At 39.8% G+C, this 26692-nt stretch overlaps 1 protein-coding gene across 4 annotated transcripts in view; it reads right to left on the bottom strand.

The window, feature by feature from the left end:
• PLCB4 (phospholipase C beta 4) overlaps positions 1–26692 on the bottom strand; it is a 420180-nt gene that overhangs the window by 79931 nt on the left and 313557 nt on the right. For all 4 annotated transcript variants that reach the window (XM_055306664.1, XM_055306687.1, XM_055306672.1 and 1 more), the window contains exons 9-16: positions 20342–20423; positions 19051–19151; positions 18336–18393; positions 11262–11370; positions 6735–6945; positions 5658–5751; positions 3559–3638; positions 2882–2966 (exon numbers count right to left, since the gene is read on the bottom strand). In XM_055306664.1, the coding sequence (XP_055162639.1) occupies positions 2882–2966; positions 3559–3638; positions 5658–5751; positions 6735–6945; positions 11262–11370; positions 18336–18393; positions 19051–19151; positions 20342–20423 (820 nt within the window). The remainder of the gene's footprint in view (positions 1–2881; positions 2967–3558; positions 3639–5657; positions 5752–6734; positions 6946–11261; positions 11371–18335; positions 18394–19050; positions 19152–20341; positions 20424–26692) is intronic.

Here is a 26692-nt window from a genome sequence, read left to right as displayed (position 1 = left end):
CAGCCCAGTATCCACTAGGTGGCAGTCCGCAGTTTTATGTTGTCATTCCCCGACCCCAATCAGCCTACTCCGTGCAACTTCACCTTAGACTGTAAACTTGACACCCACAGTCTCCCAGGGACAAGCAGAGGCACTCCACTTTCCCCAGCGGGAGCTGGGTATGATGTGGGGTGCTGCTGCTGGGGGAAGGGGCTCCTGCTCAACTTCAGGTCTTGCTCTGCTTATGTATCAGGTAAAGTACAAGAGATCATCGTGATAGCTGGGCTCAGAAGTGCTTTCCCAGGCAGGAGGCCAGTGCTCCTCTGATCCTCCCATGCATCGGCTGTATTAGGAAGCCTGTTTGCTCAGCAGGCTGATATAACCCCCACGCTTGGGATTATGGTTTTGTAGTTTCAGTAAGAAAATCAAGAAGGTGAGTGGTCAATTACTGAAACCTGACCCCTACTGTGGTTTTGTTTGCTTGGATTTATGTCTGCAAAGGCAGTGTCCTTTCTTCTATCACCTCCGACCCATACAACTGTGCTGTATTTGGTCACCCATTCCCCATTCCCCACGCCTTCAAGTACACACCTACCCACCCTTCCACTCATCCATTTCTTCCATGCGCCCATTCACTTTTTCAAAAGTAAACTTTATACCACTTATTACATGGAAGGCACCATGCATTCCTAGGTCTGTGTTGCCTCAAACAAAGCTCTTTGCCAAAATTCTGCTTCCTTCTGAAGCCTTCTGTAACTGCTCCATTCCCCAGTGATCTCTCTTGAATCTGGATATCTCTAGTAAGTTTTCAATAGGTCACAGGCCATCTTGTTTTGAAGCGATGGTTTTACCTTTGTGTTCTGTGTCTCCCCAACTGCCCCCCCCTTAAGACTGAAAGCTCTGCACTTCAGGGAGGTCTTACTGCCACGTGGATCTACCTACACCCCCCACAACACTTTTCATGTATGCCTGTATCACTCTATAAAGAATACAGCCATCTTTCCACAGAAGCAAGCACAAGCACCTTAACCCAATCAGAAACGTAAACAGAGGGCCTAGGTAAAACAAAAATAAAATTAAAATAAAATAAAACAGAGGGCTAGTAAACAAAAACCAGGGCCAGACATCTGGGTGGCTCAGTGGTTGAGCATCTATCTGCCTTTGGCTCAGGTTGTGATCCCAAGGTCCTGGGATCTAGATCCGCATCAGCCTCCCTGCAAGGAGTCTGCTTCTCCCTCTGCCTGTGTCTCTACCTCTCTGTGTGTCTCATAAATAAATAAATAAAATTTTAAACAAAACCAAAAACAAAAAGACAAAACCAGGGCCCCATTTCTTAGTTTGGATTCCCTCAGAATCAGTGTCTGAGACAAGGATGTGAATATACCCGGGGTTTATTTGGGCAGCAGCGTCAGAAATGTCCATCGGGGGTGGGAAAGTGAGAAAAAGAAGGCAAGCAGCCAACCCCAAAGGGGTGTTATCAGGCAAGTTATCACCCAGGGGGCCGGCATGTGGTCCTGCTGGGGAGCCTGGCTGCCTAGGCAGGACATGTGTGTTGGCGCTGGGCCTCCTGAGGAGTGAGGGAGCCAGCGGGGAGGGGATGTCCGTTCTCTGGCACTTCTGGCCTGTCTTTCACATATGGGCAGAGCAGGCTCCAGTGACCATAGCACCTCCCCTCACAGGGAAAGCTGCAGGTGCCAGCAGCAGAATGTCAGGCCAGGGTGCAGGGAGAACAGGGAGTGCTGCGCAGACGGGGGCAGGGAGCGTGTGGCATGGCCTCTGCAGGCTAAAGACAGAGGGTGGGTGCAAAGGATGCAAATATCCTCGTGTCCTAATTTTTTCCCCAGTTTTGTTTGTTTTTGTTTTTACTACCACAGAGTACTTTATACTTAATCCCATCAGCTCTCTTACTACTCATATCATCTTGTGATGGTGGATCTTTACAGCTTGGAGGTTATGGATCCTTGCAAAAACGTGATGAACTCTCTGGAATAATTATATGCCAAAAAAAAATTGTACGCAATGAGAATGAGGTCACAGACCTCACAAAGCCCATCTATGGGCCACAGGTTAGAAGTTCTTTGCTTTATGAAGCAATTAACAGGTGTAAAAATGAAGCGCAAAAAAATGTATGTATAACATTTTTTGAGTATTTTTAAAGATTTTATTTATTTCTTTTAGAAAGAGTGAGTGGGTGCACAGGGAGGTGCAGAGGGGAAGGGAGAAGGAGGGGGAAAGAATCTCAAGCCAACTCTGCACTGAGCATAGAGCTTGATAGAGTCCGCAGTCTCACAGCCCCAAGATCACAACCTGAGCCAAAACCAAGAATCAGTGTCTACTCAACCCACTGAGCCACCCAGGCGCCACTCCCCACCAAATATTTGTTTTGTTGGGACTTCAGAGCTTGAACTCAAGACTCCTGTAACTTCAATTTAGGGGACTTCTCGCAGCAATGGGATCCTATGGGTGCTAACCCTATGTGCACATTTAATTCACCTGGAGGGCTTTTTAAAAAACACCACACTCAGGCCTTACCCAGAACAATTAACTCAATCCCTAAGTGGGGCCCTGGCAAAGGTTTTTTAAAGATGCTAGATGATTCTATCATGCAACCAAGTTGAGAACAACTGCTGAATATAGACTCTTGGCCAGTGGGCATTTTATAAAATTTTAGGACAGAGATCTCAAAAATCATAAAGACCTCAAGACCTTCCAAATTAAACTGAACCAGATGTTTATTTTATGTCTTTCTCTACACATCTGTCTGAAGCACAAAAGCTTTCCATACCAATGAATTTAAATAAATATGAAGATCTTTAGTCCTCTAGCACTACTTGACCCTTTAGAAATGAATTTCAAAACAAATCCATTCAGGTCAGAAATATGGTTTGCTAAAAATACATACTGGATGTGATTCAAGTGCTTGTTTCAACAGGAGATCCCCAAATAGATCTTCACAATATTTGGACATCTTGTACTGTTGATATTTGCTGGAGAGAGAGAGAGAGAGAGAGAGAGAGAGAGAGAACTGGCATTTGTAAATTCAAACATCCATTAACTGTCCAAGAATAAGAAACATCCATTCCTAGGTGATTAAAAACTCCCACTCTGTAAAATCTACACTTGTCCCCTGGATGCTAAGCGAGATGCTGTTACATACCACAGACTTTAACTGGTATGGTAAAAAGTATATTTTGCCACCCAAATTAAGGGCTGGTAAACAGAATAAAAATGGCTCTCAAAAAAAATGGCTCTCAAGCTCATCAAGTCTGATTTCAAATCTACTGCCAAATCTTCCAACTCAGTGGAACTTCAAGCAAGGTATCTTGATCCCTCACCTTTTGTTTAGAGGAAGCATCTCTAATACATATAAAGAGGACTTGTTTTTTTTCCTTTTTTTTTTTTTTTTTTTTTTTTTTGGAGGTGAGAGCGGGTAGTGGTTTGGGATTTTTTTCCCCTTTCTTTTTTGTGTAAGACCAAGTGTCCTTGCCATTTCCCAAAACTATTCAGCTATTTAAAAAGATGTACAGCAGCAGTGGGGAATGAATAGTAGCTACTTAGAGTTAGAACACATCATTATACCTGCAGTGATTTTCAAAGGAGAGAATTACAGGATATTCGGATGTGACAAATGCAGTTTCCTTGATGGCTTGAATAACATCCTTTAAAGATAAAAAGTGTTAATGAGAGAAAAGAGAAAAAAAAATTAAGGCACCTGAAGCCATTCCAAGACTATTAATTTCAGAAAGTCAATTCTGGCAATTAAGACTTGGAGAAGTCATTCACCTTGATACCTTTACAGGTAGAGTCCCCCTGTGGCTGGACTCAAGTGCAGTTAATGGTTGACGAAAATTTTTTTTCAAAGCTATCTCGGACTTCTCCAAAATTATGGTGCTATTAACTGACAAGAAATTTCATCCAAATGGCATGCTGGCTCCTTGCTCCATTACCTGGTAAGACAGGTTCAAAGCTCATCTTTCTTACTCAAGAGCAGGTGAAGTTTTGGCTATTTTCATTAATTTGATGAAACTGAATTAATTGTCTCTTATTAGCCTGATGAATCTTGAGGATGGGAGGTGACCAGAGAGGGGTTTCTCCTTGATCAAGCAACATGTGAGGTCAAACAGGAGGTGTTCTGGATGTCCCTCTCTGAACCAAAAGCTCGGCCATTTGAAACAACCTTTGAATGAGCTGAGAATGTCCTTCCCTCAGACAGCTGGCCTTGCTCTCTGCTTCGCTTTAGAAAGCATGATTTCAAACCAATGTTTCTAAAACTGGAGCATATTTGGTAAAAATCCCCAAATTCTTACTGGCTTATAGTTAACCACAGGGCAAATGCCACCATTCAATTAAATGGAAAAACATTTTACAATAGTCATCTAGGGAAGTCCATTTGAAACGATTATGCCTTGGATTAGATAATCCTAGAGTATTTTAGTGAGCACTTTCATGGCTAAGGTGGTCCTTTAATTATTCTTGCTTAAAGTTTTTTCCCAGGTGAAAATGCCTGAGACCTTGACTGTCCACTTGAGCTGACCAAGAAATACTCCTGGAGAGAAATTTTTGCTCTGTTCATGGGTTCTCCTTTCCTCACCTCCAGGCTGAGAGGACTTGGCCTTCTTTTCAGGTAAACTTCCTTATTAGTTTCCTTAATTCTCTAAAGAAGACATCAACCTTTCCTGTCAGTTTGGTTGGCTGTGCAAACTCATGGCTTCCCACTTGAATACTCTTGATACTGCTCAGGGAGTGCAATTCTTTCTCAGGGAACATAGTCTTGAATTCATTGCTACTCAAAATTCACTAACATCTGGCTAAGAGAAATGGTATGCATGGAGGGTATAGGGCCTAGGCATCTGTTTTTACAAATACCTCTGGTGATTTTCCACATGTAGGCAGAACAATTGCTTTAGATGTTGCAATAACTATTCTAAATTACACCAAACTGACAGAGACAGATGTATCTGAATATTGTCCAACCGCAGAATTTCATTTTTTGACTTGTCTTTTGGCAGGATATCATTGGAGCATAGTGAGGAGCATTGTAAGAAACCAACCTCCAAACTACATAGAGATCACCAAAAGGCCATAACTTGAAATGCCTGTTTATAAAACTGTAGATGCCTCTCTTTGAGGATCCTTGGGGAAAAGTCTTCTCTCTAGTACCAGGACTGGAAATAACTATGCTTCTTTGGACCAAAGGCCCTATTTCTATTTTATAAATCTTGTGAATCATCATGTTTCCTCCCTCCTTGTGCTGAATTCTAGAAAGTCTGGAGCCCATTTATGGCATGGCTTGACAGTTTATAGGACTTCTTATAGGGCATTCATAAACTCTAACCTCACTAAACTTAGCTTCTTACTCTTACGGGTGCTATTAATAATCTATTTTATTTTCTTTATTCTATCTTTTTATGCCAATTTGAAGTCCTTCAGAAATAGGGTAAATTGAGCATGAAAACAAAAGATTGTTTCTAAACAGTCTTAAGAGTCAGGGGGAGACTGGCAGAGAAACCTCATTATATAGCACTGTCACCATTTGAAAGCAGCAGAGTTAAAAAAAGATGGTGCTATTAAGTGGAAAAAACATGTTTCTTGACTTTCAGAAAATGAATAATTTGTTTTCTCCACTTCATCTATCTCTACAATAGTTCAGAAAAAGACTATGGCTATTTTGAACTTACCTTAAAAAGGATATCTGTACACATAGCTTTTCCATGAGTTATTATTGGTTCTTGGTCTTCACCTTTTCCGTCCCAACAGTCAAGTTCAACACATCTAGGCACACAGTGAAATTGCAATATTGAACCCTTACAATAAAATAGTGTATGTGCAAATTAAAAGAAGAGATACCAAAATAAGTTTTTTTTTTTTTTTTACAGAAACAGAACATGGATTAAATAACATGATTTCATGGAGTATGTAAGTTAAAATCATATTATATTCTTTACCATGTTGATGTCATCAAAAAGGGACTGTCAGAGATAAAGACAGACTTAAGAGATATAACAACCAGTGAGGTTCTGAATGAAATTCCAGTCATGACAAAGCTACAATGAAGGAAATCTGGGGGCAACTGGTAACATCTGAATATGGGTTGGGTTTGATGATGTTAAAGAATAAGTTTTAAATTTGTTAGGTGAATAAATAAATAGATAGATAAAACTTTGTTAGGTGAAATGATGTTACTTCGACCATAAAAGAAAATGTTCTCATTGTGTCAAGTATTCAGAGACAGAAGTAGTGAAGTCATTTCTTTAGAGTCTCTCCATACACAAAAAATAGTTATTAAAAAATAAGGTACTGGTTATTGACAACCAAGAAAAAAATATCATGTAGCTACATTTCTTATTTTTCACAAGAAAACCATTTTCAATAATCTTTATTCTCAGAGAATGACATTTTAGAACTTTTAACATTAAGTAGAGCCACATTTGCCAATGCTTCAGATCACTAAGAGACTTAGCATAACTTCTTAAAAACATTTTTTTTTTTTGTAATTTAGAGGGGGATATCTAAAAATGTATAGTAAAAAATGTCTTTTGGTCCTTAGGAGGATTCTAGAACTTTCTGGGGCAGAGATCTTCTGTTCTTTTTCAAAGGTTACATGACCAGTATAATCAATTAAAGAAGAAAAACGTCCTTTTCATTCTGAATACTACTTCCTGTTTCTTTTAGAGAAAAGCCAATTAAATTGAAGGCTATCATATACAAAAATTTAAAAAAAGAAAAAAAAATAAAAGCTGTCCTGAGTTTCTGACCTGCAACCAGCCAGGAGAACCTGTCTGTACATTTCTACTGAAGATTTCCCACCAAACTGTCGGCCAGTGAGATAGGTGTTATGTGAAGAACTGATGAAGTAGTGGGCCAGAGGGTGGTCCATTTCTTGGTAAAGTTCTAAACGATCCAGGAAGACTGGGGCATTTTCATCTGACATCAGATATCTGCAAAACCCATCACTTGATATGAGGCCTAGAGGGGGAAAAGAGCAGTTAGTAGACATGTGGCTCTGGAAATACACAACTCACATTTTCTTCATGAAAGTTGAGGCAGCTTCATCAAAGTAAAGACTACTTCTCAGTCTCTTCCCCAAAGACCTTCATCTTTCAGAACTTGAACAAAACAATAGAGCTGCACGTTCTAAGTAACCTAAAGCATTCCACAAGACAGGTGGTGCTCTGCTTTCTTAAGTAGGATGGCTGAAGCCCATGATTCCCTAAGCTCAGAAGCACAGCTCCAGGAGCTGTGGTGACCAGGGGTCAAGGGAACCTTTGTCGGTTCTGCTTCTACCACTCACTCCTTATGTTCTGGGGTCTCAACCTTCTCTTCTCTCAAATGGGGAGAAATACTGGCCACACTTGCTTTCCAGGACTGCCCTGAATGATAAAGAATATATAGGAGAGGGGCTCTTTAAAAAGTGGAAAACAGGGGAGTCTGGGTGGCTCAGTTGGTTAAGCATCCAACTCTTGATCTCAGGTCAGGTCTTGATCTCTGTGTCATGGGTTTGAGCCCTGTGTTGGGCTCAAGAGGAAAACACAACTGTAGGGTGCTATTGTTCTCACTGGAATGGAGAAGGAGTTAGCAGCCATGCTGGGTTTAAACAATTTATTTCTCTTATATTATCTATGAAACGGGATATGGGACTGTGAGAAGAATATTCAGTAGTCATTGAAATATGGCCCCAAGAGCCCTTTCTAGTAGGGCAGGTCCCTTGTGGTCTTCTCAGGGTAAGTGATCAATTATTTCTACATCTCCTACCCTGTCAACCATCGACCACCTCAGGTTTCTGTTTTTATTTAAGCATTTGCAAGTTATGAACTGATTTAAAACTTATAAAAAAAAGTACAGATGATAGCATAATAAATAACTCAGGACCTAAACCATAGCTTTGTAACATTTTACCTTATTTGCTTTACATTTTTTAGAGGAATACATAACTACAGATGTCTTTGCAGCACCCTGTGTTCCCACCCTCCATTCTCTTGCAGTCCCTCTTTCTACTTCCTTGTAGACGTCCACTTCCTAACTTTTTGTATTTAACATTCTCGAAATGGCTTTGTAACTCTACTACACATGTCCTTATCCAAACAATAGGTAAATATGAATATTTAAAAGCTTTTATAAAAGATTACCACTATTTGCATACACAACTTGCTATTTTTACATTTCCTTAGAACTTATTCAGTTAATATAAATAGCTCTTGTTCATTTATTTTTCCCTGATTATAGTAGAACATATAGTGGTAGTAAGTAGTACTGCAGAATGTAGAGTGGGTCCATCTATGAATACACCAATTTATTGTTCATTATTCTGTTGATGTGTATTTAGGTAATTTCTAATTATAATTAAACATACTACAATAAAAATCTGTGCACCTATCTCCTTGGCACACACATCCATGCTAAAAGCAAATACTTTTTAAGGCACTGAGACAGATGACGTGATGGAAGAAACAGATAAGCCCTTCCTTCACGAAACATATTATGGGAAAGAGAGTAAATAAATTAGCAAATAAATAAAAATGTAATGTAACATCATGAAAGTGCTAGAAGGAAATAGAAAGCAGGGAATGAAGGTGATAAAGAATGACCAGGATGCTGTGTTAGATATATGGCCAGCAAAAGCCCTTCTCAGGCGGTCACATTCATGAGTAGGGAGAGTGCCATATGCACATCTGGGGAAGGTCATCCCAGATAGATCGATCAGCAAATGCAAAGTCCTTGACGCAGGAGTGTGTGACCAAGGGGAGAAGTAGCTAGAAATGAGGCTGGAGAGGAAGCCAAAAGCTCTACCAGTTGAACTTAAGTCTTTGCTAAGTACTGTATGTAGGGAAGCCTTTGGAAGGTTCTCAAGGGTGTAATAACATGATTAGAATTAGTTTTTAAAGGTTTAGTCTGGCTGCTATAAGGAGCATAAATTGTAAGGCACTGAGTAGAAAGAAGGAGACTAGTTAGAAGTCATTGGCATTGTCCAGGAAGACATGATGTAGGTAGGCTTGGATAGTCTGATGAAGGTAGAGAGGGTGAAAGTGATTTATTCAGGACTCATTCTGAGAACAGATCTGGTAGGTTTTGCTGATGCATCAGAAATGATGTGAAAGAATGGAAGCAAGCCAAGGAAGATTCCAAGAATTTTGGCTTGAAAATCTGGGTGAATAGGGACGCGTGGGTGGCTCAGCAGTTGAGCATCTGCCTTCAGCTCAATCCAGGGATTGAGTCCTTCATCAGGCTCCCTGTGAGGAGCCTGCTTCTCCTGCTGCCTGTGTCTCTGCCTCTCTCTCTCTGTGTGTCTCTCATGAATAAATAAATAAAATCTTAAGAAAAAATAAATAAAGAAAGAAAATCTGGATGAATAATGGTACCATTTTCCTCGGTGAGAAGGGAACAGGTCTGGGTCAGGGATTATCAAAATATGCTGTACATACACACTTGAAATGCCCATTCAGTATTCAAATGGAGAGTTCTACTGCAGGTCTATAGTTGAAGTTAGAGGTTAGGAGTGGAGAATTTGAAAGTCATGTGTGTAGAAGAAATTTAAAGCCACTGGCCTGGGTGAGTGCACTTCCTCTGACATCCAGAGCTGGGAACAATACAGGAAATTCTCTGGGGTACATACCTGGAGGTGAAAAGGCTGGGCTGCAGGAGAGGCATATTTTCCACTTTTCCAATTATTGCCAAAATATTCATCAAGATGGTTGGTTGTACCTATTTAAGCTCCACCCCGGAAATTTATAGGAATGCCTTTTGCACCACATTCTCACCCCACTTGATAATGGCAGACTTTGAAATTTCTGTCATTTGTGAAATGGTGAAGCTATGATTTTTAGATGTGTCAAGTTAATTTTATAGACTTTAGGACCTGGAAGGACTTTAGAAATAATGAAAGACACACCTCTGTCATAACATTTATCATACTGCCAATGGACTGCTGAGCGTTGTCCCTCAACAGATCACAACTGTCTTACTTACTTTTGAATCTCCAGCACTGGGCACAGTGTTTGGCACCCATCAGCTCTCTATAAACTTAATAAAATGAACGCAGGGGAGTGAAATACTAGTTGAAAGACTGTACGAACTCTGCTGTATTACAAGCAAGGAAACTGAGGCCCAGGAATATAGTCCCTTGCCCAAGGTCACACAGTGACAGGATGGCAACAAGAATCAAATCAAATACTGCAAAGTGCTATATTACCTATGAAGCCACTCCTCTGTTCACTTTAATCCCATGCAATGTAGAATAAATAACAATGCTCAGAATATTTATAGAGAGATAAATAAGGAAGCAATCTTGCTGAAAGTAGGTAGTTGGGGCCTTAGCAGGAAGTGTAACTGAACATCTTTTTGACCTGGAAAAATATCAGGGATGGGTCATGTGGTGTGGCAGGCCAGTACATGTAGACACAGGTTTTATGTGGGTCCATAGATTATATAAACCTCTCAGCCACATTCAATGAGATACAAAGAAAGAACTCAGAAACTAGAGGCCATGATACTCATGGGCACATGGAAGAGACAGAACCCAAACCTGAACCTCCCTTCAACTCTTTACTGGGACACAAGGGTGAGGCTGCAGCTCAGGTATCTCTTCCCAGGACTTCCTGTCCAATTATAGCATCATCACCTGTCCCACCCTTTGCAGGTGCCTCCCACTGCTTTGAGACTGACCTTAAATTTCCTCTCCATGCCTTTCCATTGTCAAATATTGGAATGGACAGCACACTGTTTCCAATATATCACTGAAAGAGGCAAATGTTCAGAAGCCCCAATAACTCGCTATATTGATTCCTATTTAATTTCCTATCAGTTGCATTTGTATTCCATAACAGAAGTCCAATGATGGGAAGGCTCATCAGGTCATGTATTAAAATTTGCTTGGCAAAACAAAGGGGAGAAAAAGAAGGCACAGACTTTTCTAAGACGTGAAATTCCTTCGAAGATTGCAAACAGACTGGGCATTTTTGCAGTTTGAGCATCATGCAATAGTAAAAGTTGAATATAAGAGTACAATGGGGAAAATATCATTATAATGTGTTTAATAATACAGGAAATTTAACATTCTACCTCATGCAACATGGGCAAATTCTGATGTAAGGTAAAATTTATACTAGCTTAGAACAGGAAAAACAAAACAAAACAAAAAAACAGTCCATTAAAACTCCCTGGCTCTAGGGAACTCCAAAGCGTTTAAAGATGCCTTTAACTAAAAATCCAAGAACGTTCAAAGAAAGTTGCATCTAGTCTTTGCTTTTTCATTAATAAAGAAAATTATCTTTTTTCAATTTTATTACCTTTTTTCTTCAAATCTTCATCAGGCTCATACATCTCGATGATCTGCATTGCCCTTTTTGCATCATAAAATGGGAATAAAATTTCATTCAGTCGAGGGTCTCGTTGATGCTATGATGAGAAAATAACCCCATTTAGGTTGACATTTATCACCCTTGGGGCATTATATATCACTAAAGTACATAATTTCTAAAATAAAGTATATTTAAAGGATCACATTTATAGTTACAAAGATAGGATTTCACTGTCCTACTCTCTTTCTCCCTAAAATATACTTCAAAAGAGTCCATCTTTGGGAGTGCTTTGTCGGTTTCCCTCACTGAACTGGAGAGAGAATACAGAATGTACTTTTTTTTCCCTCCAAAAGCTAAAGGATACATAAAATGGTGTGCATGTCAATTGTGCTGTCTTCTAGTTCCCATACCATAGGTGAGAGGTTTGGCATAAAAATCTATAAAAAGTGAGGTAAAAAATCTTTGGCAGAGGAAAAAAAAAGAAAAACAAAAAACAAAAGCAAAAACCAAAAAAAAAAAAAAAAACAATAACTCAAATAGTTAATATACTAACTGAAGTGCCAAAAAAGAAAAACAATAGTAACAAAAACAAAAAATCCCTAAGGTTAAAACAGGCAAACATCTTTTCATTTGTATTATATATATTTTTTACATAGATTTTTACATAGAAAAGATTTCTTAGGCAGTCTGCAGGCTTCATTTTCTTGAGTAAATATTTATCAAATCACACCAATTGTAATGATGATAATTAATCAGCACAAGGATATGTAAAAATTATCGACAATATGAAAATCTGTACTTGATTATCAGTAGTGCAGAAAGTCTTTTTCACTATGAAAAAGTAAATTTCCTTGGTTTGCTCCTCTGGGGAGAAGGAGTCCATGAATAAGGCACTTAGGAAGCTGGTGATGCCATTCTTTTCAAATCAGCACCTGGATGCTCGTGGTACTATGGAGAGGGACCAGGAGCAATGCTATTTCTGCAGTTCTGCCGTCCAAACTTCACAGCAGTGGTGAAAAAAAAATCCAATTTACTAACTCAGCTACAATCTTTGTGTGTGTGTGTGTGTGTGTGTGTGTGTGTGTGTGTGTGTCTATATCTGGAGGCAGTGGTCCATGAAACTTCCTTAATGTTCACCGTGAATTGGACCCTGGTCATTCATCAAATCTATAACTTCTATGGAAATAATGGCAGATAAGAAGGTGTGAGCAAAACCTGGTCAACAGGTAGAACCTTGGCAACAATTCTTTACCCAAATATATGCACAGACGTTGAAAAAGAGTACTGAGAAGTGTTTGAGAAACAGTTGTTAAAGGTTCATATGGATTTCCCTTCCCCATTTGTTTTGAAATGAGAGTCTGAAAAGTGGGTAGCACAGAATGAATGCCTTTGGCCAATGCAACACGTATGATGTAATTTCCTCAAGCACTTGTGGCCTAGCCTATGCAGGTCCGCCCACCTCTTCACCCACTTAAGAGTGTTAACTCATAAGGAATTGTTATCTTTTTGTCAGTTTATCCCAATGAAGCATGCTTCTGTTGTAATCTAAGAAATTACAGCTCACAACAGCTCACGTCCATGCATGTGCTAGAGCACATATTAACAACAGGCCTTGAAACCATAAAAAAAAACAAAAAACAACTCATGGAGTTATGCAGAGAGAAACCGTGAGGTGGACCATGGAATGCCAGGCACGTGAAGGCATGCTACAATGTTGTTTATGAAATGGATGGGCATCATGCAACTCTAGAGCCCACTATTCAAGGGGACGACAAGCACCACCCCTCTGGTAAGAATGCATCATTCCAAAGAAACAAACAAATTAACAAACGAACAAAAAACTCTTTCTAGGCACATTTCTTCACCCATCTCTGTAAAATACTATCACGGAAGAATATGGATATGGTAGGAAAAGGTCCTCTTTAGACCCCATTGCAGTTATGTTCATGGTTGGCCACTGTATTTTCCTTCCTTATTAAAAGTAGGCCTTTTTGATTTAAAGATATACTTGCTGGTAAGAATCTAGGACCCATGGAGATGATGGGGAAAATCCATATGAATTAAAAAAGTGAGAGAAAGAAGAGATTAAGCTGCAGAGGGAAGAAGAGATTAAATCAGGTAAAGGAGGGGGAAGCTAGATGCTCTGATGTGCTCTTTATATGCATATATATATATGCATGTGAGCCCAGTGTGACTTATAATGTAATCTGTTGATGGCAGCAGTGGCATCTCCCGCACCTGGGTATTAAAATGCAGATTCTCAGGCCCCACTAAAGACCTACCAGATCTGATTCTCTGGGGTGGAACCCATGAATCTGTGTTTAAGCAAGCTTTCCAGGTGATTCTGATGTGTTCAAGTTTAAGAAACACTGCTCTAACATGTAAAAGTATGCACGTTGCAAATCAGTAAAAGAACAAAAACAAAAACAAAACAACCAACCAACCAAACCCCAAAACCTAAGTCCTGCAAGGACAGAATGCTAAATGTTTGAGATGTCCTAGTTAAAGTCCATTAATGTTTAGTCCCAGGGCATGATATTCACTAGAACATCCTGCCTATCAGAAGCAAAAGCCAGGAAAACAAGTCCTAAAATGGATGTATCATAATCTCCTAATTGTACATTTGCAGCAAATAAGCATTAAAAGCAGACAGTATGAAACTGCATTTGTCTTTGCATCACTCCAGATTAGTATAACCTTTGCTTCACTAAAATTTTCATGTTTCAAAAAGGAAGCACAGTACAATCTGGATATAATCCAAAAGTAAGGAAGCAGATAATAAGATTTGCATCAGAGTCACAAAACTATAATTTTTACATGAAAAAAAAAAAGAGAAAAAGGATAGCTTCCAGGTGACCTCAGAGTAATAAAGTTGGAGAAGGGTCCCACATGGATGTAAGCACAGTGAGGCAAATGTCTCATAACTCTGAGGGATCACTGGTTTTCAGTGGGGAAGCAATGTACCTACGACATTCCCTGCTGGATGTCCAGAGCTTTGTAAAGTGAGATCTAAACAGCTTATGAAAATAGGTCACAGAACTGTACCCACATGAATGAAGAGACAATGGCCATTATCCATTATTATGTCCTTACTCTTATTGAGAAGAGGCATCAACTGACTTTAACCCTAAGAATGGGAGATATGTTGGCAAAAAATATTCAGAAGAAATATAAAGAAGATAAAGGAATAATTTGCAAGAGTAGGCTTACATGTAAGACTAAATACCTCCTTCTCTATGTCTATGTATTTTTTTTAAATTTTTATTTATTTATGATAGTCACCCACAGAGAGAGAGAGAGAGGCAGAGACACAGGCAGAGGGAGAAGCAGGCTCCATGCACCGGGAGCCCGACATGGGATTCGATCCCGGGTCTCCAGGATCGCGCCCTGGGTCAAAGGCAGGCGCCAAACCGCTGCGCCACCCAGGGATCCCTATGTCTATGTATTAAAAAAAAGATATTATAAATGGAAAAAGATAGGCCCTTTCCTATATTAACCTGCAAAATAAAATAAATAAATAAATAGGTCTAACCCTAACGTGATCATATAATGTGTGTGAGGTGGGGAGAGATCACTAGCAACAAGAAAATAAAGCAAATTCTGGATTATTCTAAGACCTTTCTCCTCTTTTTCTCCCCTTGATCTATCTCTCCAGCGCTCCATGCATTTTCCAATTCTGTGGGCCCTCCCCCTCAGTTATCATTGTGAGAGAATGAAGCTAAAACTGAAATCAATTTAGCTTCTCAGTGGAAATGGGGAAAGAAATTAACTGAGGCCCAGGGACATTAAGTAGCCTCACCACAGACAGAGAACTGAGTTGAAGGCAATTATCTAACCACATGGCAGCTCACAGTGAGTGCTTCTACTAGCTTCCCAGACTCTGGTTTACTATTTTCATAAAACAGGAAGAAGACAAGTTTCGCTTGGTCCACTGATGAGACAAAAAGGCATAGCTGTAGCAAAATTTTAGATCCAAGTGGTGGATTTCCATGAGTAAATCCATTATGGAGAATAACAGAAGGTATATGATGCTGTCACATTCTTCCCATACACACTAAGTATTCCAAGGAGAAATGCAGGTAATCCAGTAGGACAGTGTTTCGCAAACTTTAATGTGCAGCTCAGTCACCTGGAGATGTCATTAAATGTAGACAGATTCCCAGTCAGTAGGTCTAGAGTGAGACCCAAGATTCTACATTTCTAACAAGTTCCCACAGAATGCTGATGCTGCTGGTCCATGGTCACACTTTGGGGAGCAATGAATAAAGAGATACTGAGAAGCAGATGAGCAGCAGGTCTAAAGCTACTAGTGAAAAGCTAGTAAGTGTTGATGACATGGATAGGAAGGAGGTGGTACAAATCCCTAAATGGTGACCAGGATAGTAAATGGCCAGTAGTCTCTCCTCTCATTCCAGCTTCCTGAAGATAGACATAAGTATACTGAACATAAAATTTAACCTAAAGAGTAAAAAGATTTCCAAGCTGGGAAGTGGTAGGAGGCAGCATGACTTTTTTTCCCCTATCACTTATTCTAACTTGTTAATGTTTGTGTACATGTGTCTATTGATTTTTGCTTCAATTATTTTTCTGGTTACTTTGCTTAACTTTCATTCAAAGAGTTCTTCAGTCAATAGTTTTTGAGAGTTAGAGTATTCAATCATCATCTGCAAATGATCGATAAGTAGGACCTTGTCCCTTTGTATTCACGAGACTCATTTACTTTTCCTGCCTTATTGCATAATCTAGGCTTCTAACACAATGTTGAACTCTAGATTGCTGACATTATGTAGCTAAGGCATTTTGCAAACGTTTAGATCTAAGCTTTTGGAGCCATACACCTTTACATTGCAATGCCAGCTTCCTTCTCAAGTGAACGCTGTCTCCTTTCATTATGGGCTTCAAAGGTGCTATGCCTAAAGCGTCTTCTGCTTTTGGAGAAGGAGAAGAGCCACTGCAGGACTTAAAAGAGAGAGTACAGGAGCTGGAAGAATGTTTTCTAAGTTTGACAAACTTCTTCAAGGATGCACTCAGATTTCTATCTAGTCTTTCCAATTCAGTTTGCTATGACAGAAAAGGGAGAGATTCAGGCAAGTTGATGAAAAGTAAAGGCTGTACACTTTCCTGGACCATCTTTCAGTCTCTATGATCTAAAGAAATCAAGAATCACACTGATTCCATCTGTCCCACCCCAGAAGTAAAGATGCTTCCTTACCATGAATGAGAAGCCAAGCAGAAAATATAAAAGCAAATGAGTGCTACTGGCCATTGTAATAATGATGTATAAAAGCTATCAAATAATAAGTATTTGAAGAAATAATTTGGATGGCAGAGCCAGAGTATGGGTGATTGTATCTTTTAAAAATTAAATGTTATGTCGTAGACTTATAAAAATTATAAGTGATAATTGAGTAGGTTTACAAAAACAACCCATAAGAGGAAAGGCACGGGATAAGAGCCCATGAACACCAGATCTAGCCTCAAGACTTCAGAATTATTTCTTTATTTCACGGTGACATATATAGTAAGATCTCTGTCATGCTTAATAGATGCTTGGGTGCCAGCTTCATCTCAGAGTGTGCAAGAGACCTTGTTTTTAGGAAGTAGCAAACTAACAATGTAGATTTTTCTTTGTGCCTCCCAAGGGTCTTCCCTCTTTAGTAAAAAGCAGATTTTCCTGCCCATCTCACCAAAATTTAAGATAATCAGTGACCCCAAATGCATGAAGAAGCTGAAGAAAATAAAACAATAAATCTTAAAAATAAAGAAGAAGAGTAGGAAGGAGTTAAGGAAACAAAGTAAGGCAACTTAACTTCGGAATAACAGTGCCACTGGAATGTGGATAATATCTGGGTAAAGATTATAAACATAGTATTCGCATGACCAAAAACTAGTGGGGTAGAAAACTTGAAATGTTTTCAAGTAAAAATAAATACTGTATTGTACTGAAAGGTTTATTAAAAGTGAAGGCATCTGTGCTGATAAATGGAGTCGCTAGTCTTCCCTGCATAAGGGCTTTTAGGCTCTCATTTTTATAGCTTTGTAAGGGCTTTGGCAAAGATGTGATTTGTTCCTACAAACTGGCAAATCATCTCTCCCTGTTGCCTGTTCTTTGGGGCAATGCCTCATGTGTAGGATAATACTCTCTTCAAATGTTTTCTCTTGGTATGGTATAACAGTTAAATTATATTAAAATTGTTTTGAAACAAAAATATATTGTCAATTCCACTAATGTGTTAGAAAAAAAGTAAATTTCCCATTTTGGATTAGCAAGAGCTTCAATGGGTTTCATTGAACAGAACATTCTTTTGTGTGTGTAAAGAGAAAAAAGTAAATTTTAGTTGTAACAAAAGTTGCAAACTTTATGTGTTCGAAATTATTTTTCTCTTGTGTGTAAGCAAATGTTGTCAACCAGTTTTGGTTGTTGAGTGGATCATATTCTAAAATGAGCCCTAAGCTTGTTATAAAAATAAAATGTAAAAATTTGTCCTTCAATCTAATTGGCCTAATATGTACTGTATTTTCACCCAGGAACTCCACTGTTGTGCTTGTTGTCAAAATATTCTCTTGGAACCTACACATTGTTCTTACATGCAATCCATTAAAAGACAAAAAATAAAGTTTCCCAGTCCATGCAAAAGTATGAGAAAAAGTTAGCAATGGAGAATCCAACTATAGTATGGTAATTTCAATCCATTCTCTATTTAATGAGATCAATAGGAGAGAAAAAAAATTACCTTAAATATCATCTTGCAAAAACATAGACACATTTAATTAAATGGATATATTATAAAATTCACACGCACACATAGAACCAGAGCTATACATCACAGCAAGAAAACCAACAAAAAAAAAAAGCAGTGTGCAAAGCCAATGTGTAGGAAGTGCATGAACACACAGGAGCAGCAGCTGATTTTTGCACCTGGTAAAGAAAGCCATATGGAAAGATCAGCAGGTCAGAAGCAAAGCAAGTAGGGCATATGATGCGGGCATGCAATGGGGAACACTGGAAGAGGCAAGCCACTGCACACAGACTTTATGGAGTTAATGTATGAAAAAGCTTACTTCATTTAGAAAGCTCACTAATTGGTCTACCGTTAAATAATCAGTTTTGTCTCCATTGCTGAAAAGAAATTTATTAGAAAAAGTAAGTTTTTGTATATGATGCTACAGTAGGTACGATTTACATGTTGACATTTGTTGATGATAATGCTAAACTTATCTTCTAACCCTGAAGTAGTGGTGCATTCTTAAAATGGCCAGAGACTGTTTGTACGAAAAACAAAAACAAAAACAAAAACAAAAACAAAAACAAAAAAACAACCCAACAATAAGAGAAAGAAAACACTCCCGCTAGCTCACAGAACATGTCTGCAATTCTCTAGTATTATGAAAAGCCATTATTTTAAATACAACATGTAAGTCATCCATTTGAAATAACTGGGATGAATGAACTTTTCAACAACATAATAACATTCCAAATCGAATCTAGTTAGTTCACATAATGGGTTAATACCTAAAGGAGCAGGTTAAAATTATAGGTAGTTAGTAAAGCCAATGCAAGGGGGAAAAAATTGTTCCAGGTGCTGCCATTAATTTTTGTAAAAGTTTCTCGAAAACTCTGAGTGAACTTTTACAGTGATAAACTAAGGGGTGAAAATGTAACCCTAGCTACATAATCCTAGAGACTCTCAACCTACTATATTAAAACATTATGACAAAAATGTTTTAAAAATCTAAAATGACAACAATATGACATTTTCTTTTAAGTAGAACTTACATTTTTTTAAAAAGATCCTCTATATCTGTCCGAGGACAAATCTTTTGTGTCAGTTCATAGAACTTCTCATAAGTAAATGCTGCAGGCTCAATTTCATCATTCTGTAAAGAGCAAAGAGTGTCATAACACGTGCAACATTTTTCTCCTTGGAGGGAAAGAATTGACAGGATCACGAAGCAAAGCAATGACTACTGGTGAACCCAGGGCCCCCATTTCGGATTCTTACTGATAGAAGCCAGAAGGCCAATTCCAGCTGTAGCCAGGCCATCCCGCCAGCACACGGCACGTGTAAATGGGTGTTTCTGGTTACCATGCAGCCAGGACTTGTGTGTTCAAACACTGACTACAGCTGGGTTTGCTCTGGGAAACACCCCGTAAAATAAATATAAAGAAACATTTCCTCTTTCTCTCCTTGAGGTAGAAAAGCAAGTGCCTGCCTAAAGGATGCTGAATAAATCAAACCTAGTGTTTACTTATGTTCATCTTGTGAATTTTCACAAGATCACATGAAGGGGCTCAGGATGACCACATAAAATTTTACTTTTCACACTGAAGTTTGTATTTCAAATTGGATTTGTTAAAGTAGTAACAGGCCTAAATATTTTTTGTAGTCAGTAAGTTAATTTCAATTATCCTAGGTCCAAAGGGCCAGGTACACGAATGGTTTGTGTAGGGAGGGGTGCTTTATAAAATATCTCACAGCCATCCTGAAGAACAGGATTTATTAGCCAATTATTCAGGCTCACACTGTGTTTGGTCAAGGCAAGGTGGATGGGCTTCTCTAAAATAAGCTTTCTGGGGGCGCCTGGGCATTCAGCCAGCTGGGCATCTGACTCATGACTTTGGTTCAGATCATGATTTTAGAGTCATGAGATCGAGCCCAGCATCTGGCTCTGTGCTGGGCATGGAGCCTGCTTGAGATTCTCTCTCCCTCTGCATGCCACCCCCGCTCCCCCACTTTCTCTCTCTCTCTCTCAAAAAATAAGATAAAATAAACCTTTCCACAAGCTGTGTAAAAGAGCAAACTGGCTATCATTTCCTTTCCCTAATAAAGTTGATAAAAACATTGTGAAGTACATTATTTGAATTCAAGAACATTTAGTTTAAAATGCTCAGAAAATAAAGACAGGCAGGCAGGAGAAGAAGAAGGGAGAGTTATCTGTACTTTATGAGATTGAATCCAGTTTTGAATCTAAATGACAGCAGTTTAGAATAAAAAATCTGGCTTATTACGTATGAGAACATAAATAGACAAAGTCATTTGGAAACACATGATTAAATGAATAGATACCTTTCCACTGGGAAGACCTAACTCCTTGAGTGCTTGAAAGATCACCTTTTCTGTTTTCCCCGATGCAAACGTTCTAGTAATACTAGGGCAGAAAAGAAAACAAACAAAAAAAAAAGTCAAGTTATTGTTGATTCTGTTTTCTCTGAGGCAAAACTCCAAGTAATACTCAGATGGTAGGATGGCAGGGAGAGAAAGGGAAAGGAAGTAGAATTTAGTTTTCATTTCTAGGCATTTTTTTATTTCCCTAACTAGCTCCTGCAATATTCCTCTGGTTATACTCGAGAGGCAACTTGATTCTCAGATGACTGTCCCCCTGGGTGAACACAGAAGCCCTGGAGATCCTGCTGGACAAAAACAATGATACACTTCGATCCTACAAATAACTCTCTCTGGAAGAAGGAACATGGCAGATGGGACAGGTCTAGAATAAAATCTCATGTTGACACTATCTAGGCTTGGGGGGAAAAAAAAGGTTCCTCAGAGTTCAGCCTCTGCCTAAAATGGCTCTTTATAGCTTGTTTTCATACTTACTACAGCTGACATCCAACATCAGACATATTTTTTTAAAATTTTAAAAAGATTTTATTTATTTATTTGAGAGATAAATAGAGAGGAGCATGAATGGGGTGCATAGAGGGAGAGGGAGAAGCAGGCTCCTTGCTGAGGGGAGCCCTACATGGGGCTCAATCTCAGGACCCTGAGATCATGACCTGAGCCAAAGTAAGACGCTTAACCAACTGAGCCACGCAGGTGCCCTTAAATTTTTCTTGAGCTAACTAAGCACCCTCGAGCTACTCTGAAATGCCAGCTACAACAAAGATTAGGGAGTTGATGAAGAAAGGGGTAGATGAGGTGGGAAGGGGAGCTAGGGGAACATTTGCTCAATGTTTCAACAGAATCTTGGTACTACCCTGACACATGGCATTTCTGAATAATGGTGTTCCCTTTATCTTGTATGGTGTACATCAAGGCTGCTAAAATGAGTACTACCTTAATAAGCATATTTCCTGCTTATGATAAATACACTGGTGACATGCAGAATGACCTATTGAGAGGAGCTGGTGTCCTAGAATCATGCTGGTCCTGAGCTGTGCCTTAGCCAACCAAAGGAACCTTCATTCATTCTGTGGCTGGAAGCCCAGGTAACCTATCACTGTAATAACTGAAACTAATTTCAAAAGTCCAGCCTCGACCTGAGGATAGAGCCGTTTCATGTGGGAAGCGTGGCCTTCTCCATGAGCACAAGGGGCTTTGTAACAGCACCTCCCAACACGCAACCCTGTCATGCACTCGTTATTCATGTTAAGTGGAGGCCAGCTCCAACTGTAAGCACGGAGAGCCAATTATTCTTGATGAGTGGGAGAAAGCACCTCTACAACTGCAGAGTATAACTTCCCCAAATAGATTGGGAAGAACTAACTTTAAGTCAAGGAATTGTTATGTGTTCATTCAAAGCTTTATGGTTTTATACTTGGTCCAAGAATACTCTTGAGAAGTACATTTTTAAGGGCACTTTACACAGTGGCATTCAAGTCTACGGAGGCCCAAAGATTCCCTTGAACAAATCTATGGACGTGGTTGTACATATGTGTTTGACATTAAGTAAACCAGTTTCCAGCGTAGAGGGTGTTATGTTCACATTTTCCCACTTCCCTAGAGTTCACAGAATTTGTATACACTAAATTGGTTTGAGAAGCAATTTATCTGACCTTTATAAAACAGGGGAAAGTAGCTATTCAGTGTTCTCTCTCTCTCTCTCTCTCTCTTTTAAATTATGTCTTAGTGTGAGAGCTACAGGTGCCAGCATCCCCACATTTGGGATGCCTGGAAGGAAACTGCTTGCCTAGCAATCTCAGGGGTATCTCGGCAAACCTGAGCTTTGGTTAGGTTTGGAGAGGCATGAGAAATGAGATGAGAACTGATCGATGTGGTCATGAATGTAGCAGGTACAGGGCCTGAGCCCTTCTGGTGAAACAGTAGCAGGGTGTGGGGTAGAGGGAGAGGAGGGAAGGAAGGAAGGGAAGAGTGTACAGGAATAGAAGTTTTTGGCTAAGAGCTTGCTGAAGTGCCAAGAAAGAAACAGGGAGTAGGAGGAGGAGATGCAAGCATTTGCTTGCATGGGGTGGGGGGAGCAAATAAAGAGATTGAGAGAGAAAGAAAAAATAGGGTGTCCAGTGCCAGGAGAGAGGAAAATCCCTGTAGGAATATATCAGTGAAGGCAGAGCCAGAGCCCAACAACATGATTGTGCAAAAAACAGAGGCAAGAGGTGGCATTATGGCCAGAGGGGTTTGTTCTCTGGCCCCTCCTTCCTGAGGGGGCTTGGGTTGGGCAATGTCACTGCAGGTTTGCCCACCTCATTCTCAAGGAGACCAAGCCCAGGATGGAAAATAGGAGAAAGAAAGTTGAGTAAGAGTAAGGCCATTGCCCTGGTCTATCTAACAAAGTGCCTTTATTGCCTTTGCTCCAGACAGCTATCAGACAGCTTGGGCCTTAAAATGGATTCCCTTAGGGGGGTTGTGAGGCAAAGGGGAATTCTTGGGAGTTTCCAGTTAGAGGCCCAGAAGAATGCCCTTTAACAGGGTCCTGAGAGAAACACATTTATCAAAGCCTGGGGAGATTTTAGACACCTTCATAGGCATATCATGGGAGACTACTTATAAAGGACAGTGATTTATTCAACTCTCTATATACAGCCCCATGCCCGCAGGGTATAGGGTAGAACTCAATGAGTTTTTGTTGGATCAAAATAAACCACCTTCCCCTAAAGAAATGCTATGAAAGCAAATACCCTTGAGTGAAGCCCAATCCTTCTGGAGTCCTGGTTCAATTCCATGTTCCTATAGACTTTATAGGTAACTAAGAGAGCAATGATGCTAAACACCAAGTAGGTCTCATTCTTTCCTTGCCCTCAATAGGCCTATGATCCATTCGGTGGTTTTAACACCAACTTCTGAATCACTCAGGGAGGACTCAGGCAGTGATGCCTCAGGAGAGTCCTATCCCCTCTGTAGACAAACCAAGCTTTTGGGACGTAGATGGATTACACAGGAGCTGGGCTGCCATGCCCATACCTGAAGCTCTCAGCCTTCTTCAATACAATGGCCTCCTTTAAGACTACTCCCAACCAGAGCCTGCAATTATTGTCTGGCTACCATATCCCAACTCTCTAGCCACTGGTTTCGACTCCAGGTTACAAGGGAGGAAATGGCAAAGGAAAGAGTGACTTTCAAACTTTGGTCTGGGTGGGAAGATAAACGGAGTGCGAGTTTGGAAGTTTGAGAGAAAGGGAGTCTGCATAAGACTGTATACATGGAAAGGAAAAAGGGAGGTAAAGACTAAGACTTTCTTCATTAATCATCCCTGAAATTTCCTGGATATTAAATTTCAGCTAATACTCAAGAGCAGGGGTCATTCCCAAGCTATGTAATGACTATGAAGCCAGATCCCTTTAAACAGTATGTGCACAATACTAATAGTTTCCATTTTAAGAACTCCAGAATGATAGTGATGAAATGACATTTTAAAAGTGTTTACTCTTAATATCCATTAAAACATTCAGAACAATTTCCACCTAGCTCTTGGCAAGCTCATCTACCAGGAGATTCATCCGCTTTCCTCTGGCTTGGTATCAATTCTCCATCAACTCTGAACAAACTGCCCCCGAATCACAGATGTCTTGTGTCAAACACCTGTTAATACTGGCAGGCACCAAAGAGTTTATGTCAAGGAGAACTAAAGAAAATGACAAAAGGATGGTAATAATTTTGTATGTGAACATATCGATAAGGATCTTTGAAACCATAAAAGACTTCTAAGCTTGTCTAACAATGGCTTGATTAGAATACATATAAATGAGACCAAAATTGCCAGTTAGACGTGCTTTGCTTTGATTGCAATCTGTGTTTTTACTTTGTATATTGCCTGAACCTTATCTTGGAAGAAAAAGGACAGTAAGGTATGTAAAAACAGATCCAACATAAATTTCTATTCTCCACACTGCTGTCTGTGTTAAGTTTGGACTCATTACTTCAATATAGACTTTAAAGAAAAATATACTATATGTTGGGTAGTAGCTGTAGGATGCTAGGATATATTAAAATAGTTGTCCTGCCATTGCTCAATAGAACAAAGGATTTACAAAAAAATAAGGATCACTGTAAAGTATCTTTGCCAATAATTATCAGTCAAGGGTTTTAAAAAGGTGTTTTTGGCTTTTGTTTTTTTTTTAAAAAGCTCTACCTTTTTTTTTCTAAAGCAGACATAATGTTGATTTGCTAGAAAGCTAATAAAAAGGAGAATCCTACATCCAGATCTATAAAGACCACAACAAATGCATGAGTTCTATAACTTGGTAAGCCCTCAATAAAAAGTCAAGCAAAAATACTGTCTTCTTCTTTATGATTTGTATGCTTTCAATTTTCTCATTGATATTTAATTCTGTCATATGGATTGTTTTTTTTTAAATATTTTATTTATTCATGAGACACACACACACACACACACACACACACAGGCAGAGACACAGGCAGAGACACAGGCAGAGAGAGAAGCAGGCTCCATGCAGGGAGCCCAATGCAGGACTTGATCCTGGGTCTCCAGGATCACAACCTGAGCTGAAGGCAGACGCTCAACTGCTGAGCCACCCAGGCGTCCCTGTCATATGGATTATTACAGAGCATGGAATTAAGAAAAATGATAGATTTTATGTATTTGGGCAGCCCGGGTGGCTCAGTGGATTAGCGCCACCTTCAGCCCAGGGCCTGATCCTGGAGACCCAGGAACAAGTCCCACGTTGGGCTCCCTGCATGGAGCCTGCTTCCTCCCTCTGTCTGTGTCTCTGCCTCTCATTCATTCTCTCTCTCTCCCTGTCTTTCATTAATAAATAAAATCTAAAAAAAAAAAAAAGATGTTATGTATTTGAGAGCAAGAGAGCACTAGCAGGGAGAAAGGCCAGGGGAAGGGGAGAAGCAGGCTCCCCACTGAGCAGGGAGCCTAAGGTGGGGCTCAATCCCAAGACCCTGGGATCATGACCTACGCTGAAGGCAGATGCTTAACTGACTGAACCACCCAGGTGCTCCTAGGTCAATTCTATTAAATGTGAAAAGAATAATTTTGAGAGAGTATGAAGATAATCTCCTAGGGATACAGAATGAAGTTTCAAGGCAGAATGAAGTGACTTGGCAGAAAGGAAGGCGTAGAAAAGTCAGAAATGGTTCAATGTGATCAGCATGCCACTGCTCAAATGCATTTGCTCAAATGCTATCAGTTGGTGACCTGTTTGCCTCATCTCTGGAAGATAAACAGTTCTTTTTTTCTTTTCTTTTCTTTTTTTTTAAGATAAACAGTTCTTTTTTTTTAATAAATTAATTTTTATTGGTGTTCGATTTACCAACATACAGAATAACACCCAGTGCTCATCCCGTCAAGTGCCCCCCTCAGTGACCATCACCCATTCACCCCCACCCCCCGCCCTCCTCCCCTTCCACCACCCCTAGTTCGTTTCCCAGAGTTAGGAGTCTTTATGTTCTGTCTCCCTTTCTGATATTTCCCACACATTTCTTCTCCCTTCCCTTCCATTCCCTTTCACTATTATTCATATTCCCCAAATGAATGAGAACATACACTGTTTGTCCTTCTCCAATTGACTTACTTCACTCAGCAGCCATTAGAAACGACAAATACCCACCATTTGCTTCAACGTGGATGGAACTGGAGGGTATTATGCTGAGTGAAGTAAGTCAATCGAAGATAAACAGTTCTAAGACAAGATTCTACTCAGTAGCTCTGGGTTTTGTTTGCAGTTGGCTTCTTCACTAAAGTGGTATGCAGATAGAAGTCAACAGGAATCAAAGTCTGGAGAATTCTAGAAGACTGGGTTGGTATCCAGGTAATCCATGATTAATTCAGACTGTGGGCTTAGGCTCATGAATCCAAACACACTCCTGGTTTCATGTGGACAGCTGACCCTCTGAGACCCACTCCAGCTTATGGAATTTCCATGAAGTGCTTACACAAACACGAGCCAAAAAGATACTGGAGAGTTTGGTAAAGAATTCCTCTTACTACCATCTCAAGATGTCCCCACAGACCACTAGCAAATCCTAACACCAGAAATGGAATAGAGAAGCAGAAAAGAGGGAAGCATGGGGAATCCTCAGAGGGTGAAACATATCAGCTTAGTATTAAAGAAGGCATGTTGGAAGGGTGCCTGGGTAGTTCAGTTGGTTAAGTGCCTGACTCTTGATTTTGGCTCAGGTCATGATCTCAGCGTCCTGGGATTGAGCTCTGAGTAGCCTCCCTGCTCATTGGGGAGTCTGCTTCATGATCCTCTCTCTCCCTCTGCTCAACTG

This window comes from Nyctereutes procyonoides, unplaced genomic scaffold (genome assembly GCF_905146905.1).
Source record: "Nyctereutes procyonoides isolate TBG_1078 unplaced genomic scaffold, NYPRO_anot_genome, whole genome shotgun sequence".
Classification (NCBI taxonomy): Eukaryota; Metazoa; Chordata; class Mammalia; order Carnivora; family Canidae; genus Nyctereutes; species Nyctereutes procyonoides.
The sequence above is the reverse complement of the archived record's forward strand: the minus strand, read 5'-3'. Positions and strand labels throughout refer to the sequence as shown.